Genomic DNA, 17290 nt, shown 5'->3' with positions numbered 1-17290 from the left:
TAAATCTCACAGTATCAACTTTGCTGTGCATTCGAGGCTTCATTTTACAGTATATGGCTCGAGGAAACTGTGCAGACACGGTGATCTGAGCTATCTGATTGGCCAGTGGTAGGCCTTTAGGTGCACTCGATTTGCTCTCTGGGCCTGCCGGGTAAGCTGAGTTCTACCTTCAGACACATGAAATTGATAAAAATGGGAACACTGCCTTCCCGGCGTTAGGGCTGCTGAATCAAGTGCACCTTCCGCCAACAGCACGAAATTAATAAAAAAAATAGGAACGCAAGGCTTTATCATTGGGTTTTTTACAGAAATGTTTGCTGATCAACTAGGAACGCCTTTGAGATGGGCCAGTTGATCAACGGGTTGGTGACCACTGCTCTAACTCATATGATGCACATGGTATGTGGACACCTGCTCATGGAACATCTCATTCCAAAATCATGGGCATTAATATGGAGTTGGTCTCCCTTTTGCTGCTAAAACAGCCTCCACTCTTCTGGGAAGGCTTTCCACTAGATGTTGGAACATTGGAAGCAAGTCCCCGCAACATTCAGCCACATGAGCATTAGTGAGGTTGGGCACTGATGTTGGGCGATTAGGCCTGGCTCCCAGGCGGCGTTCCAATTCATCCCAAAGGTGTTCAATGGGGTTGAGGTCAGGGCTCTGTGCAGGCCAGTCAAGTTCTTCCACACTGATCTCGACAAACCATTTCTGTATGGACCTCGCTTTGTGCACAGGGCATTGTCATGCTGAAACAGGAAAGGGCCTTCCCCAAACTGTTGCCACGAAGTTGGAAGCACAGAATCATCTAGAATGTCATTGTATGCTGTAGCGTTAAGATCTCCCTTCACTGGAACTAAGGGGCCTAGCCCGAACCATGAAAAACAGCCCCAGACCATTATTCCTCCTCCACCAAACATTACTTGGCACTATACACTTGGCACTATGCATTGGGGCAGGTAGCATTCTCCTGGCATCCGCCAAAACCAGATTAGTCCGTCGGACTAGAGGGAAAAAAAGAGGACGGAGCATGCCCCCATTCTCACCGACGGGGCTGTAGTGGAACAGGTTGAGAGCTTCAAGTTCCTTGGTGTCCACATCACCAACAAACTATCATGGTCCATACACATCAAGACAGTCATGAAGAGGGCACGACAAAGCCTATTCCCCCTCAGGAGACTGAAAAGATTTGGCATGGGTCCTCAGATCCTAAAAAAGTTATTCAGCTGCACCATCGAGAGCATCCTGACTGGTTGCATCACCGCCTGGTATGGCAACTGCTCGGCCTCCGACCGCAAGGCACTACAGAGGGTAGTGAGTACGGCCCAGTACATCACTGGGGCTAAGCTTCCTGCCATCCAGGACCTCTCTATACCAGGCGGTGTCAGAGGAAGGCCCTAAAAATGGTAAAAGTATCCAGCCACCCTAGTCAAGCGGTACCGGAGCGCCAAGTCTAGGTCCAAAAAGCTAAGCCCACCCCAACCCCTCTTCTACGTTGCTGCTACTCTGTTTATTATCTACGCATAGTCATTTTAACTCTACCCACATGTACATATTACCTCAATTACCTCGACTAACTGGTGCCCCCGCACATTGACTCTGTATCGGTACCCCCTGTATATAGCCTCCCTACTGTTATTTTATTTTACTGCTGCTCTTTAATTATTTGTTATTTGTTGGTTAAGGGCTTGTAAGTAAGCATTTCACTGTAAGGTCTACACCTGTTGTATTCGGCGCATGTGGCAAATATAATTTGATTTTATTTAATTTGACTGGCAGATGGTGAAGAGTGATTCATCACTCCAGAGAAAGCGTTTCCACTGCTCCAGAGTCCAATGGCGGCGAGCTTTACACCACTCCAGCCAATACTTGGCATTGCGCATGGTGATCTTAGGCTTGCGTGCAGCTGCTTGGCCATGGAAACCCATTTCATGAAGCTCCCGACGAACAGTTCTTGTGCCGACGTTGCTTCCAGAGGCAGTTTGGAACTCTGTAGTGAGTGTTGCAACCGAGGATGACAATTTTTTATGCGCTGCGCGCTTCAGCACTCCTAGATGTTTCCACTTCACAATAACAGCACTTACATTTGACTGGGGTAGCTCTAGCAGGGAAGACATTTTACAAACTGACTTGTTGGAAAGGTGGCATCCTATGACAGTGCCAAGTTGAAAGTCCCTGAGCTCTTCAATACGTGCATTGTTTGTCTATAGAGATTGCACAGCTGTGTGCTCGATTTTATACACCTGTCAGCAACAGGTGTGGCTGAAATAGCCAAATCTACTTTTGGCCATGTCGGGTATGTTACGAATTACAAGGTTAGCTAACATGCTAAGTAGTTGCAAAGTAGCTAAAAAGTAGTAAGTATTGGCAAAGTTGCAAATTACTTAAAATGTTGTCTGTGATGAGATTCGAACAAGCAACCTTTGGGTTACTAGAAGTTATACACCTACCTTTCCACCCACCCTACTTTTGTTTATGTCTTAAGTAACCCGTCTTATCTAACCATACCAAACGTAACATATCATACTAATTTGAGTGTCCTGGATTTACGTTTACTATGTTACATCTAGTCTATGAGACCAGGCTGCTTGTGTGGGTGGCAAATGTGTGTTACCATTGGGCTTTTTTCCCTTTTATTATCCACATGGTGAGTCAGGTATATGTAGTCCAGTTCTAGCCTAATACTAATGGCAGTTGAACAGACTGAGCATTCTATAGTATGTTTCACTTCCCCATCTCACTTCGCTCAAATAACATGTCAGGAACACTGAGGTTAATTCGTAGCATGACCAATACCATACTGGTCGATCAACAGCATCTTGATTACAATCGGTGATATTTCCATATTGCAAAAGTTTTGCATTATTTGAGTAAAGCATAGTGACAAATATTGCACCAGAGCTCGCACCGCACAATCATGGAAAATTGCCCTGTTAAGAATCAGAATGACCATAAGTATAAAGCTTCTTGTATTGGGAAACTCATATCCATTCCGTTGCATTGAATATTGTATCACTGTTGAATATTGTATCACCAGAGCACTCACAGTATAGCCGGAGGTTAAACTAGGAGGAAAGGAAATGGAAAATAGTTCTACCAGCATGGTGGCAGACAGCACACAGTGGGAATCAAATAGATTTCTGATTTTAAAAAGTTATGGGAAAACAACCTAACTGGAAACAGTTCCACTACATGTTAAAATCCCAATTTAAAACTCATGGTATTGCTATTTACAAAGAGACTAGTTATTTCCTTCATTTAGTGCCATCACATTTTGAGTCCAATATGTTTCTCCTGCTCTTCTCAGTTTGAGACGTTTATAAAAATGTACATATCTGCTATTGATATTTCATTTTTGTTAAGCAACCCTACTACCCCAATGCCCTCATGTTAACTTCTCAGAAGAAAAAAAACATAACATGTATGACTGATCTCATGACAACAATACATTCTGGGTCACATGGCCTTGACTCATAACCACAATGACGACACAAGCATACGGTATGCTATTTTAAAGGGCATAGTGATAAATCAGTCTTTCGTAGATGGGGATATTTACAGTATTACAATCAAGGGGGTTTGGGGGGCTTCGCTTGTGAATTAATGTTTGAGACCCCACACGGCAGCCATCTTTGATTTAAAAAAAAAAACAATTTGGGACCGCTGTACCTACTATATATATATATATATATATATATACACACACTTGAGACGACGGAGCACGTTGTTGTGGTCGAACACATCTCATGTTAAGCCATGAAAATCATAGACCATTACAATGTTCAGGCAAAAATTCACAAAACTACTGCAGCAAGGAACTTCAAAAGAAAAACAGTTGTGTATCACTTCATTTTTGTCTTTAAACATAAACTTGACATATTTGCATGCTGCCTCTAACTTTGATCTGCCACCATCAGTGACTAGAATTGCTTAGTTCATAATGCATAAGCTTTCAAATCTTTCCTATTTTTTGTTGTCGAGTGCACCTAGAGAGTTAACTCCACCACTAAAGATCCTTTGATTGTCCTAGCAGAGGAGATAGACACGGTAGTTGTGAGACAGTAGGACCTCTACACTGGGCATGTCAGAAAGACAATACTTTCAGAGATACACACACACAAGTTAATGAGCAACATTTGGAACAGTTCAGATAAAATGTCATTGCAGGACACTTACTTGAGCTTTAAACATTTTACTTGGAAAGGCACAAACTATGATTTCCTGGTAAATTATTCTGATGTAGAAATAAAACTGAAAGATATCTTGTTTCATGTAAATTGACATTTCGGCCTTACTCAGCTATACACTGAGTGTACAAAACATTATGAACACCTGCTATTTCCATGACATAGACTGACCAGGTGAACGCTATGATCCCTTATTAATGTCACTTGTTAAATCCACTTAAATCAGTGTAGATGAAGGGGAGGAGACAGGTTAAATAAGGATTTATTCTGAGGACAAAATTGGCACCCAATTTGACATGCCCTTATTGTGGGGTACAACTCAATATTAGGAAGGTGTTCTTAATGTTTTGTACAGTCAGTGTTAGCCTTGTATAGGACTCTTCCTAGATCAGTCTTTAGTTGTTTTGTTGTTTGTTAATTTCAAACCTAGAATTCCATTGCACTTTCTTTTTGTTTCCAAAAGTGCAATAAGAAGAAGAGAGCTTAATATCTGTTTCTCTCAATCTTCCACAGTACCTGAGGCCAGTGACTGTGCTACAAAGTCCACATTGACAGACATGAAAGCCAGAGCAAAAAAATATCCTAAATGAATTCCAGTACACTACAACAAACATTTGTTTTCAATCCAGGGAGTTGACTTTGAAAACAACAGAGGATAAAAAAATAAAAAATAAAAAATAAACTCAAAACATAAAAATCCTCCAATTCTGGTATAGATGAAGTGTTTCCTGTTGCGCTCAGTGACTCCAGAGTTATCATTAGTATAGTTCAGTCTTGCTTCTTACCTTGATCCCACAAATAAAGGACTATTTCTATGGAACAGATTTCTTTCACTCGACTCATTGACAGTTCCCTCAGATCAATGGCTGTTGATCAGTAAATGCTCTGTATGGAATCTAGAATACAACAACTGTTTCAAACAGTATCTTTTTTTAATATTCACGCCACGGTATTCGCGTTTCGTTGTTACAGCTTTTAACGTTCTCTCTTTATTATGCAGGTACTTTAACGGTTTCTTTATTTATTTTCTTTTAGGAGCCAGAGTCTGTTGTGAAGCCCACAAAGTCTGAAGGACAACAACATTCCTTTACACGCATGTAGCAGGAGAGCGCTGAGAGAGATAGAGAAGAGAGAGGGAAAGAAAGAGAGAGATTGGGAAAGGGAGATAGGATGGGTGATCTGTGTAGTTGCTTCCATTTAAAACTTGAAAGTGACCAGAATGTTTCAAGTTCCCTCCGAGGTCTTCTCCTCACTTCACTTGTGCCGCTGGAGGGTTTTCCTCTTTCTCCTTTTGAAGAAACAACAGCACCTGCAGGCAAGGACATACTCTCATTTAGTTCCAAAAGGAAATTAATGTTGCATATTAAAAAATTCAATGTTAAAAACTAAAAAAGGCTTAACTGAACATTAGAGGCCTTAAACATGTAAAACCTGTAAAAAAAAAAATTTTAAACAGTGTTTTGAATTAATGGGTTCAGAAACCATTTGACAGTGTGTTTCTTGCAATGACTGCCAGAGGTAGTGAGACAGAGCAGAGCATGGCAAGCCACTGCCAGTCAACCCCAGGGACAGACAGCTATCTTACTTTGTATCATCAGCCACCTCCACCTCAGTGGGAGCAGTGATGGGAGCGTTGGAGTGTCCTGCCGTCGGGTCGTCAGTGTTCAGCTCTCCATTTGCCGAGCTCATCACCTGTACAGGTGAAGACAAGGAATTCAGACAGGATGTCTGTGCACGTTTTTAGAATACATGGTAAAATCATGACTAATTATCTGTAATTTATCCTTGATATGAAATGAGAAATTGAAGCATTAGCTTATAACTCTTACCCTTGACCACATTACATTGTAAAAGAGCTGGCAAGAAAGGCTTTTCACTGTACTTGTGCACGTGACATTAAAACTTGAAATGGATCTACTAGTTGGTAAAAATACGTCATTTTTTCAAAGGGTGCAATTCCCTTCCAAAACACTAGATGGCACATTTGCTCAAAACATAATTCTCAAAGTTTAATCATCTGAGACGGCAGACTGTACATCACTTTAAGCAAGTCATAATTGCACCATAAAGGACTATAGATGTGAAATATCCACTTCGGAGTTTATGTTTTCATGTGAAGGGTGTAGCTAACAGTTACAAATTAAATAAATAAAAAACCAGGCATCTTCTGAGCTGCTGTTGCCCCGTCATCCCTTTAAGGTTGAGTCTGTGCCGAGACAGTACATGCTCAATCAGATCCTATATCACACCCTTTTCCAGGGAGAGGGGAGGGGGGTTCCTGTCCTGATAATGGCTTCAATGACCGCAGGGTTCCCCTGACTGTGCTTCCCTCCCCTGTTATCAGCCTGGATAAATGAAGCAGAGCAGGCAGACAGACAAACACAGACAGAGAGAGAAAGCTGGAGTGGACAGACACAGCCATGCAGCACCATGTGCAGCAAGCAGTACCTGGACAGAGCCCCCCAGCCTTTCGGCCACGAGATGTGACCCCAGTGTCTCCGTATTGGTCATTGGAGACAGCTGACGCTGAGCCTCATCTCCTTTGGCATCAGGCAACTGACGGGGGGTGGGGTTTGTTATGGGGGGGCGGGTTATGGGGGGCGGGAGTCAAGAGGTGGGAGGTAATGTGGTGGGTGGTGGTGGGAACAAAAACAAACAGAAATAAATACAGAAGACATGTCACAAGCAGAAGCAGGCTTGTTAAAACTATGTTCATAACAGAAGGAAAATAGAGCACAACATAAAGCAGAGCCAACTGACTAATGCAAGAGTGAAAACAGCCTTGATCGGAAAAACACTAAGCATCTTGGCTTTTATTCCAACATCTATATTTTCTATTGATCTGACTGAATTAGTTAATCATTGTTCCGATTCTATTCCTGGTTTCTGCAATAAAATCTGTGATTGTTTGTGTTATGCAACGTGTTGCATGTTTATGTTCATAAATGATGATATGTTCTACTCATTACATTGTTCTGGAGAGCCATAAATACAGGCCAGAGTCCACAGCAATCATAAAACCTTATGCACTTTGTCTTAGAGAACAAGATTAAGACTAATAAAGTCAAATGAATCATTGTGAATTGGCAAAAATGTAAACAATGTGTCATGTTGGTGACATTGTAGTAGGACCAAGGCTCAAATAGCATGCTGATAGAACAAGGAACGGAAAAGAAAGCAATTTTGCCACACACTAAGCAAACTGCTTTGTCATTGCTGATGTGAACAATGCATTTTCAACTCATGCATGAAATGACTAGTTCTTAGGAAGGCAGGCTGAAGACAAAACCCTCCAATGCTAAAACAGTTCAACTTTCAAAGATGTTGCTACAACATTTAAGTACAATTATAATAGGTTCATCAGTTCCCCATCTTTCTTGCTCAATCGCCACAACAGAGTAAAGAGTAGATTGAAGAGGTTGGAGTGGACAAAGGTGACATTGTAAAAGAGGCCGTATTCTTGAGGAAGTGGAGATTAGGACAGGAGGCTTGGCGGTTGCCTCTGAGACACGAAAACTCGACTGACGAGGTGGGTGGGTGTGGCGGGCGGCGGTGAGCTCACCTGGTTTTTGGTCTGCTGTTGTGCTTTGTCTCTGCTGGGCTGAGCGAGTGTGTCACTGGGGATGGGGCCTACCGGTGTGGGCTATGGTGGGGGACAAAATGACAGCATTTTACCTAGGCCATCAAAATCATTGCTGTGAATACTTTACACTCACCACAACCTGAAGATATTAATATATTATATAATAAAAAAGGCCCTTGAATCGCTGAGACATCACAGGAAATCTCAATTTTGATCCCATATGTGATTATTTACAGAAAAAGACTAACGAAAGTCTGCAGATAAAGGGGTCAAGTGGTCCACTCAAAACTTTGAATACGGAGTAGAAACAAAACGAGACTCACAAGTGGCTTGCCGACCCAGTCATATTCATAATCAAAGACGTAGCCGTTCCTGTCAAACAGTTCAGTGAAGAGTTTCCGTAAGTAGTCATAATCAGGTTTCTCAAAGAAGTCCAGCCTCCTCACGTAGCGCAGATAGGTGGCCATCTCTTCTGCGGCGAAGGTCAAAGGCAGAAAATTATTTCATTTGCATAAACTGAACTAGAACTAAAGGAGTCATGAAGATTCCAAATCAAACCAATCAAACCAAAATGGCAGTACTGACCCGGGAAGCTTTCACAAAGCACTTCAATTGGCGTAGTTCGCTTGGTATCTCCAATCTTCTGATACCGCTCCTTCAATGTGTCCGCCTGTAATCAACAGACAGTACAACAATTATCCTCCCACGTTTTCAGCTTTAATTCACACAAAGCACAGTAGAGTTGAACAACTACAGCTTCGCAGAATGCATAATATAACAGCCACATTTGGGGCAATACATAGCTGGAGGCAGCGTAATTTAATGGGCATAATGTTTACATGTAGAATATTTAAGGTGTCTTAGTTTGCCTCCACATGCAGATCCTCTCTTAAGCCATTTTATATCTTGAGTCATCCCATCTATATATTTTATTTAACCTTTATTTAAATAGGCAAGACAATTAAGAACAAATTCTTATTTACAATAACTGCCTACCAAGAGGCAAAAGGCCTCCTGCAGGGACGGGGGATTAAAAATTAAAATGTAGGACAAAACACACATCACAACAAGACAGACACCATAACACTACATAAAGAGAGACCTTAGACAACAACACGGCATGGCAGCAACACAACATGACAACACGGTAGCAACACATGGCAGCAGCACAACATGGAAGCAGCACAAACATTGTTAGGCACAGACAACAGCACACAAATACATCACGCAAAGCAGCCACAAGTGTTAGTTAGTGTCCATGATTGAGTCTTTGAATGCAGAGATGAAGATAAAACTGTCCAGTTTCACTGTTTTTTTGCAGTTCGTTCCATTTACATTTACGTCATTTAGCAGACGCTCTTATCCAGAGCGACTTACAAATTGGTGCATTCACCCTATAGCCAGTGGGATAACCACTTTACACTTTTTTTTTTTTTTTTTTTTAGGGGGGGTAGAAGGATTACTTTATCCTATCCCAGGTATTCCTTAAAGAGGTGGGGTTTCAAATGTCTCCGGAAGGTGGTGAGTGACTCCGCTGTCCTGGCGTCGTGAGGGAGCTTGTTCCACCATTGGGGTGCCAGTCGCTAGCTGCAGTGAACTGTAAAGAGGACTGTAAAGAGGAGCGACCCAGGGATGTGCTTTGAGGACCTTTAACAGAATGTGACTGGCAGAACGGTTGTTGTATGTGGAAGATGAGGTTTGCAGTAGGTATCTCAGATAGGGGGGGAGTGAGGCCTAAGAGGGTTTTATAAATAAGCATCAATCAGTGGGTCTTGCGTCAAGTATGCAGAGATGGCCAGTTTACAGAGGAGTATAGAGTGCAGTGATGTGTCCTATAACGAGCATTGGATATGAAACTGTTATTGGGGGGCCTTCAGAAAGTATTCACATCCCTTGACTTATTCCACATTTTGTTGTGTTACAGCCTGAATTTAAAATTGATTAAATATAGTTTTTTTTTACACTGGCCTACATACAACACTACACAATGTCAAAGTGGAATTGTGTTTTTAGACATTTTTACAAATTCATTAAAAATAAAATCAATAATTATTCAACCCCTTTGTTATGGCAAGCCTAAATAAGTTCAGGAGTAAAAATGTGCTTCACAAGTCACATAATAAGTTGCATGGACTCACTATGTGTGCAATAATAGCATTTAACATGATTTTTGAACGACTACCTCATTTCTGTACCACACACATACAATTATCTGTAAGGTCCCTCAGTCGAGCAGCGAATTTAAAACAGATTCAACCACAAAGACCAGGGAGGTTTCCAATGCCTCGCAAAGAAGGGCACCTATTGATAGCAGTGTAAAAAAAAAAAAAAAGCCAACATTGAATATCCCTTTGAGCATGGTGAAGTTATTCATTACACTTTAGATTGTGTATCAAGAGAGGAAGGAATCCGCTCAGGGATTTCACCTTGAAACCAATGGTGACTTTAAAATACTTAGTGTTTGATGGCTGTGATAGGAGAAAACTGAGGATGGATCAACAACATTGTAGTTACTCCACAATACTAACCTAATTGACAGAGTCAAAAGAAAGAAGTCTGTACAGGATAAAATATTCCAAAACATGCCTCCCCTTTGCACTAAAGTAAAACTGCATAAAATGTGGCAAATAAATGAACTGTCCTGAATACAAAGTGTTATGTTTGGGGCAAATCCAACACAACACATCACCGAGTACCACTTCATATTTATTTTCAAGCATGGTGGTGGCTGCATCATGTTATGGGTATGCTTGTCATCGGCAAGAACTAGGGAGTTTATGATAAATAGAAACGGAATAGAGCTAAGCACAGGCAAAATCCTAGAGGAACACCTGGCTCAATCTGCTTTCCAACAGACACTGGGAGACAAATTCACCTTTAAGCAAGACAATTGATGAGGATTTTTCAATAAACTATAAGATAGACAAAGTGAATCACAACATGACGAACACGGAGCCAGGGTTAAACATGGGTACATCGCTGTTGCTAGGCAATAACTTAATTAATACCTCTCACTGGGTTTGTGTGTGTGTGAAATGGGGATCTGACCTTGGGTCGAATTCCTCGCTCTTACCTATTCCAAGGCTGTCCTGATTTATCAGTGACTGAAACCAGAGTGTTATCCTTTGCCTCTATCCTAAGGCATATTACGGGAATGGAGTTAGGGTTGGGCGTCTTCTTGATTAATTACAGCATGACTACTATCATAGACTAAGGAAGTGGGCGGAGTGGTCAAGAGGGAGGGGTTAAGCTCAAATGTATGTGAAATGACTATATAAACAGAGCTGGGAGGTAGAAGGCAGATGCTTTGCAAACCACCTCAACTGTGTCTATTGTAATAAAGTATATCTTAATTCTACAAAAACTCTGGATATACTTTGGTTCTTTGATCAGTATAAGGACAATTTTGCCACATCATAATTGACGACCACGAAGGGACTGGAAAAATAGTCTAGTAGACAAGCAGGCTAGCAGACAGGCAGGCTAGTAGACAAGCAGGCTAGCAGACAGGCAGGCTAATAGACAAGCAGGCTAGCAGACAGGCAGGCTAATAGACAAGCAGGCTAGCAGACAGGCAGGCTAGTAGACAAGAAGTTTAAAAGAGTTCTGCTCATCCGGCGTAGGTGATCAGAAACGAAATAGAATAGCCGAAAGGGCTGCGCTACATAGAGACAGAGTGCTAGGTGGAGGGGTTTGAAGAAGCTGATTTGTAGCGATTGAGAATAATTAAAAACACGAATTGATTGGTTGATGTGAATATAGGACGATATGGTGAATTTTATGTGCGTGTAATAGATTACTAGAGATTTTATAAAGTAATAAGTGGAATAATATTTATATACTAACTTGCGTACCCAAAACGTAGACATACGGGAGGGGTGGGAAAGAATACATAGACAATTTGATAGAGATGAGGTTAAGCATTATATGACTGTCTCTCATTGCGGAGCTAAGGTGGTGTAGGAAAGGAATTTCATTATGTCACAAGGGAAAACATAATCCATTTGATTAAACTTGTTAGATCTGTTTCCAAATCAATGAATGTAGATTTGACTCGTTGACTGCTAATTTATTCTCTTTGAGCATGTGAGATCTTTGCAAAGAAACACTTGGACGACCTTTAAGGCAATATTTTGGTAATTCTGTTATATAACAGATGTTAAGCCTACAAACCATTGTAATTGGGATATTTGCGGGATTTACTTGTCATTTCAATAGACATAGGTTCTGTGTTACTGACTAAAATCTGGGTTTCCGATTATAATTAGACTATGGCCATGGGTTGCTTAAATTAATTTGCAGCCAGTGTTTATTTTAAGATGTAAACTGAACGATTTAGCAGATCGCTCCGTTTAAATTGAAGGCTAAGTTATTGAACATGAATAGCGGAACGATTTAGAGGGAATAGTTTTTTTTTGTGTGGCCTAATGTTTTGCTAAAGGAACCTACTGGGAAATGGGGTTGTAATTTTAAATATTGAATGGAATATGGAAATTGAATATATGCTTGTAAACTACAGAAAGTGTTTGTTTTGTTACCTGTAGCTTAATCAGAAAGGACAGTTACCTACATTTACTGACTTCTAATAATAGCGGATTGGTAATTGCATAGAGCTGTGGCTATGATCTGAATGGATAACAAAGGAAAGTAAGTTAATAGGGAAGTTGAATTGGAAACGTTCTTTGACCATTTCTAATTATTACTCAATTCTATAGTTTGCGTAACACCAGTGATTTATGCAAACAGTTAATGAATTCTAAAACAATAATCTGTTTCCGTTACGTGGAACAATGGTACAATTCGAAGGTACTATTTCGAAGGAAATAGTAATAACATAGAAGGTAGGAGAATTTAGGATACGAACTAGGCGTCCAGATATAGACAGGTAAAAGAGAAAAACTAAGAAGGAAAGTTAGGGAATGAATGCCAAGACGAAGATTAGAATGAGAACCAGCCGCATTTAAGTATACGATAAGGGGATATTCAATAGCGGAATACACAGTGACAGCAAACATAAAAATAAGAACATATGATATAGACATACTGAAAGACAGGAAAATAAGGTATAGGAAGATATATTAGGGATATCTGGAGTACAAAAATGGAAACGTAGGAATTTTTGAGAAAATAGTAACGTGAATATTATTAGGGGAAAATAGGGGTGGTCTAGCGACCCAAGACCGAATAGACCACTGGGAAAATACCTAAGGACAGAAGAGTGAGGGGGGTATCTTATTGGGAAATGAGATGAGAGAACAATACAATACAATAATATTAAGAGGATCACAAGGGATAAAAACGCATTTTTGGAAAGAAGCAGAGTATGAAGATATATTAGGGAGAAAGATACCATTAACTGAGGAATATAAAAACTTTTAGCTGAGCTCACTACAGAAATATTACTGACCCAACATCCTAACAGAGACACTGAACCAAAACATAAAGCTACAACAGCAATCTAGGATTGTGAAAGTTGTGAAGTTAGTTTTTTTAAACCCTACGATAGAGGTAAACGCAGAATGCTGTTAAGAGAGATGGGTAATGGTGCTTCGAGGGTGATTGTTTTCGATATGTGCAGAGAGTCCCTGGTTCAAGCCCAGGTAGGGACAGAAGCAAATCAAATCAAATTTTATTGGCCACATGCGCCGAATACAACAGGTGCAGACATTACAGTGAAATGCTTACTTACAGCCCTTAACCAACAGTGCATTTATTTTTAATAAAAAAGTAAAATAAAACAACAAAAAAGTGTTGAGAAAAAAAGAGCAGAAGTAAAATAAAATAACAGTAGGGAGGCTATATATACAGGGGGTACGGTGCAGAGTCAATGTGCGGGGCACCAGCTAGTTGAGGTAGTTGAAGTAATATGTACATGTGGGTAGAGTTAAAGTGACTATGCATAAATAATTAACAGAGTAGCAGCAGCGTAAAAAAGATGGGGGGCAGTGCAAATAGTCAGGGTAGCCATGATTAGCTGTTCAGGAGTCTTATGGCTTGGGGGTAGAAGCTGTTGAGAAGTCTTTTGGACCTAGACTTGGCACTCCGGTACCGCTTGCCGTGCCGTAGCAGAGAGAACAGTCTATGACTAGGGTGGCTGGAGTCTTTGACAATTTTGAGGGCCTTCCTCTGACACCGCCTGGAATAGCTGTTACATTGATGCTGATTACAAAGCTGTTACATTGATGCTGTTGACCCGGATCACTGGTTGCAATTAGATTAGATTATCCGAATGGAGTTATGGGTTTGTTTATTTTATAAGGTGTCTATTCCCCTTAATTGAAAACAGTATTATCTGATGTGTCTTGAGTAGGATTCTTTCTTCCAGGATTGATGGAAGTCCCCTACAGTATGTATGTTAAGGGAGACGTAGGAGACCACGTCTCAAACAACCTTTGAATAGATGCTTGGGATCAAATATCACTGATTCCTTACACTGAGAAATTGACTGTATTTACGACAGGAAAAATTATTACATTTAGTGGGGTTGGAGAATCCCTGCGGGAGTCAAAGACAGTGGATTCTAAAATGTGACATTAAAATGGGCAGTATATGGGTGACAGCACGAATAATGGTTACAAATAGTCAAACGTTGTATCACGCAGCATTTAAACAAACGCTGAAGGGTGTGAATTTGAGGGTTCTGTGTTGTAGTGAATTGTTATGAGCGTCGAATGACAAGAACACTGATAGGCCAGACCTTCATCACATTAGTAAACTATTTTGGTAGAGAGGGTCACAAGGCATGTGGGAAAGTAGAACCAGCGAGATGAGATAAAAAAAATTGATTTTGGAAGTCACAAAGCATATTAAAACGTGATCGAGTAGGAACAATGTGACTCAGGAAAGACCTAGGGGTTTTAATCTCATCAGAATTTACTTTGTTTTATTCTACACTAGATTACGGAATTGACAAAAGAGAGGAGGAGTCACGAGTAATGTTCTTGAGGGTTTTCTGAGTCAAAAGAAACAGATGTAGACTGGTAAATTCAATGGAAAGTAAGAATTTCGAATTTGAATTGTTTGGACTGGTTAAGAGGTAGCAAAATGGAAACTAACGAAATGTGCACTTTTTCTTCCAGGAGAATGGGGGTAGTGATTTTCTCTCTTTGAAATGTTTCCCGAGACTATTGTCTTGGGAAGAGATGTTAGTTACATTCGGCAGTTTGATAAGTATGAAGACATCCGGATTAGGTCATAAGAGGGAGCTACCCAATTAAATAAAGCCTGGCCATTTTTGTTTGTTTTTACTATATGGTTTTCAAATAACCACAAACAACCCACCTATTATGAAATGTTAGTTGTATAGGCTTTTTATTTTAGGGGGTTTTCATGGGTTAGAAATTATGTATCTTAAAGGGGCACACACATGGAATTTTCTGAAGTTTTTATTTTCTGAGTGAGTTTTAAGTAAACACGTGATTTATTTAGAAAATAACTGTACTAAGGACTTACTGTACACTTGGGATACGAAATGTATGAAATGTTTTGACTGTTGTTAATGATTATTCTACTATAGATTGAAACACTTCTTTGAAGGGTTTGAATGACCTCTGACCTGACTTTCTAGTGTGATTTGAACACCCACACTGGAAAGCCGAGAGACATTGGATGATGAGTTTAAGGTCATTTATTATACCGAGTTGAGGGTTTGTAATACTGATAATTATGAAGAAGTATATAGTTCATAGTTGTATTTATGATTCGGACCATGACAAGGACAGAGAGAGAGCGCTATCCCTGAATAAGTGACACGTGTCGCTAGTCAATTGAGCTATTTCCCTGAATTACCTTATGGGATACAGTTAAGTTAAGATACTATCAAAGGTTGTCATTCTAATTTCATTTATTATTTTGGTTTAACAGGCAATGTTGTTGTTAAATTTTTTAACGCATGAATCATGATGTGAGTCGTGTCCAAAGGGGGGAATTACTGGTCCCCTGGGGCCTTTTGGTAAATATGCTAATTGTATTAAGAATATGAGCAGTAGTAATTAATGTGTAATGGGTTAGATGGAATGTGTTATGTGCAAACGGGCCTGTCTCTGAAACTAGTGGACTACAACAAGCTGCAAGAATGTGCACTTCCGAATCTCAGGGCTTCTCCTGACTGATGAGAAGACATGGTACAGTAGCATACTGTGTCTCACCTACCAATGTTCTTAAGACTTTTTTCCCACGGGTGAAGGCTTCCTTGCCCAACCGAGCAGGAGAATCTGAGCATTGTCTGCGCCCTGGAGACTTTGTGGCAGTAAAAGACTACAGCAGAAAGAGCTGGAAAGACCGTAGGCGGAGGTGTTGCTGACTACCTCGATGACGGTAAAAGTGGCAGAGACAGATACCTGGATCCATGTGTCCCACTGTAGGAGAGTTCAAACCCCAGAAGATGGCCCCACCATTGGGTAGCATTGTTTTATTTTGTGTCTATCTGTCTTTGCAGTAGAGACTCCGAGCTTCCCTATTGGTACGCTGCCAGAAGGACACTCTCCGCAGACCGATGTCGATGGATTGAGAGGGACTCTGCCTGATCCAGAGACCCTAGTGACGGAAGAAGGTCCCGAGCCAAAGAGACCATACATCGTCACCAAGGCTGCACCGACGGCTGTACGGATAGAGGGGAGTTCGACCTGGTATCATCTAAACTACTGCACCAGAGTACCACGAGGAAACCGACGACCTAGAGATGAGGAAGCTGAGGATGCTGGAGCTGGCTAGAATCAGGAGATGGGGAGGATGGCAATGGGAATGCTACTGATGAGCTACATGCTCTGGCTAATTCCCCCGGCAGAGGGGCAGACCTCCAAGACATCCCAGACCTCCAAGAACCTACAAGACCTTCAAGAATATCCTACAAGACCTCCAAGATCCTACAAGACAACCGAGACTCACCAGATTTCCCCACCATTGATTTCTCTACCCTTGACTAGTCCCCAAACAGAAATGGGAAACCAGAACAGTTGAATAAGGAAAATGGCATACTGACGAGAGTAAAGAGCACAAGAACAAGACAGAGAAGAGAAACAGACAGGATTAGAATGTATATTCCTGCACAAGCAGGAACCACAACTGAAGTACAGAAAGGGATCGCTATTAAAGTACGAGAGTCAAATGACTAGTGGTGTGGGAGGAACCAGCACAAGGAGTGTGGGGAAATCACATGGGGTAACTGTGACCTCAAGATAATAAAAGAAAATGACGGGTGGATCATGGACATGGGGATAGCAGCCCAAGACTTAGATAAACAATTTGATGTAGTACTTATAAGTGCTACATTTCCAGGGGGACGGGTTGTTGAAGTAGTTATTCCTTGGGAAAGTGCACTAAACCCCTTACATGTTAGAGCCCCACCAGACGCAGAAGAAAGGGAATGGAAGGAGGCTCTAAACAATGACTGGTATTGATGGGCACAATATACTACATTAAAATAAAAATAAAGAAAACTATCTAATATGCACTTCATCTCCTTTAAAATAATTAACAGTAGTTCCAAATCCCCACAGTTACCAGGACTGTGCTATGTTCA

The 17290-nt window shown here is 40.9% G+C and overlaps 1 protein-coding gene across 5 annotated transcripts in view; it reads right to left on the bottom strand.

Moving 5' to 3' along the window:
• Positions 1–4375: 4375 nt before the first annotated feature.
• Positions 4376–17290, bottom strand: part of LOC121540285 (casein kinase I-like) — a 60231-nt gene continuing 47316 nt past the window's right edge. For 2 of the 5 annotated variants that reach the window (XM_045207774.1, XM_045207778.1), the window contains 6 exons: positions 8356–8440; positions 8094–8242; positions 7750–7830; positions 6636–6743; positions 5773–5879; positions 4376–5496 (listed from right to left, as the gene is read on the bottom strand). In XM_045207774.1, the coding sequence (XP_045063709.1) occupies positions 5442–5496; positions 5773–5879; positions 6636–6743; positions 7750–7830; positions 8094–8242; positions 8356–8440 (585 nt within the window). In that variant the 3' untranslated portion in view covers positions 4376–5441. The remainder of the gene's footprint in view (positions 5497–5772; positions 5880–6635; positions 6744–7749; positions 7831–8093; positions 8243–8355; positions 8441–17290) is intronic. The other 3 variants (XM_045207775.1, XM_045207776.1, XM_045207777.1) reach the window with 3 other exon arrangements.

Source organism: Coregonus clupeaformis, chromosome 26, assembly GCF_020615455.1.
Source record: "Coregonus clupeaformis isolate EN_2021a chromosome 26, ASM2061545v1, whole genome shotgun sequence".
Classification (NCBI taxonomy): Eukaryota; Metazoa; Chordata; class Actinopteri; order Salmoniformes; family Salmonidae; genus Coregonus; species Coregonus clupeaformis.
Note: the sequence above shows the minus strand (reverse complement) of the source record. Positions and strands in the feature narration are given on the sequence as shown.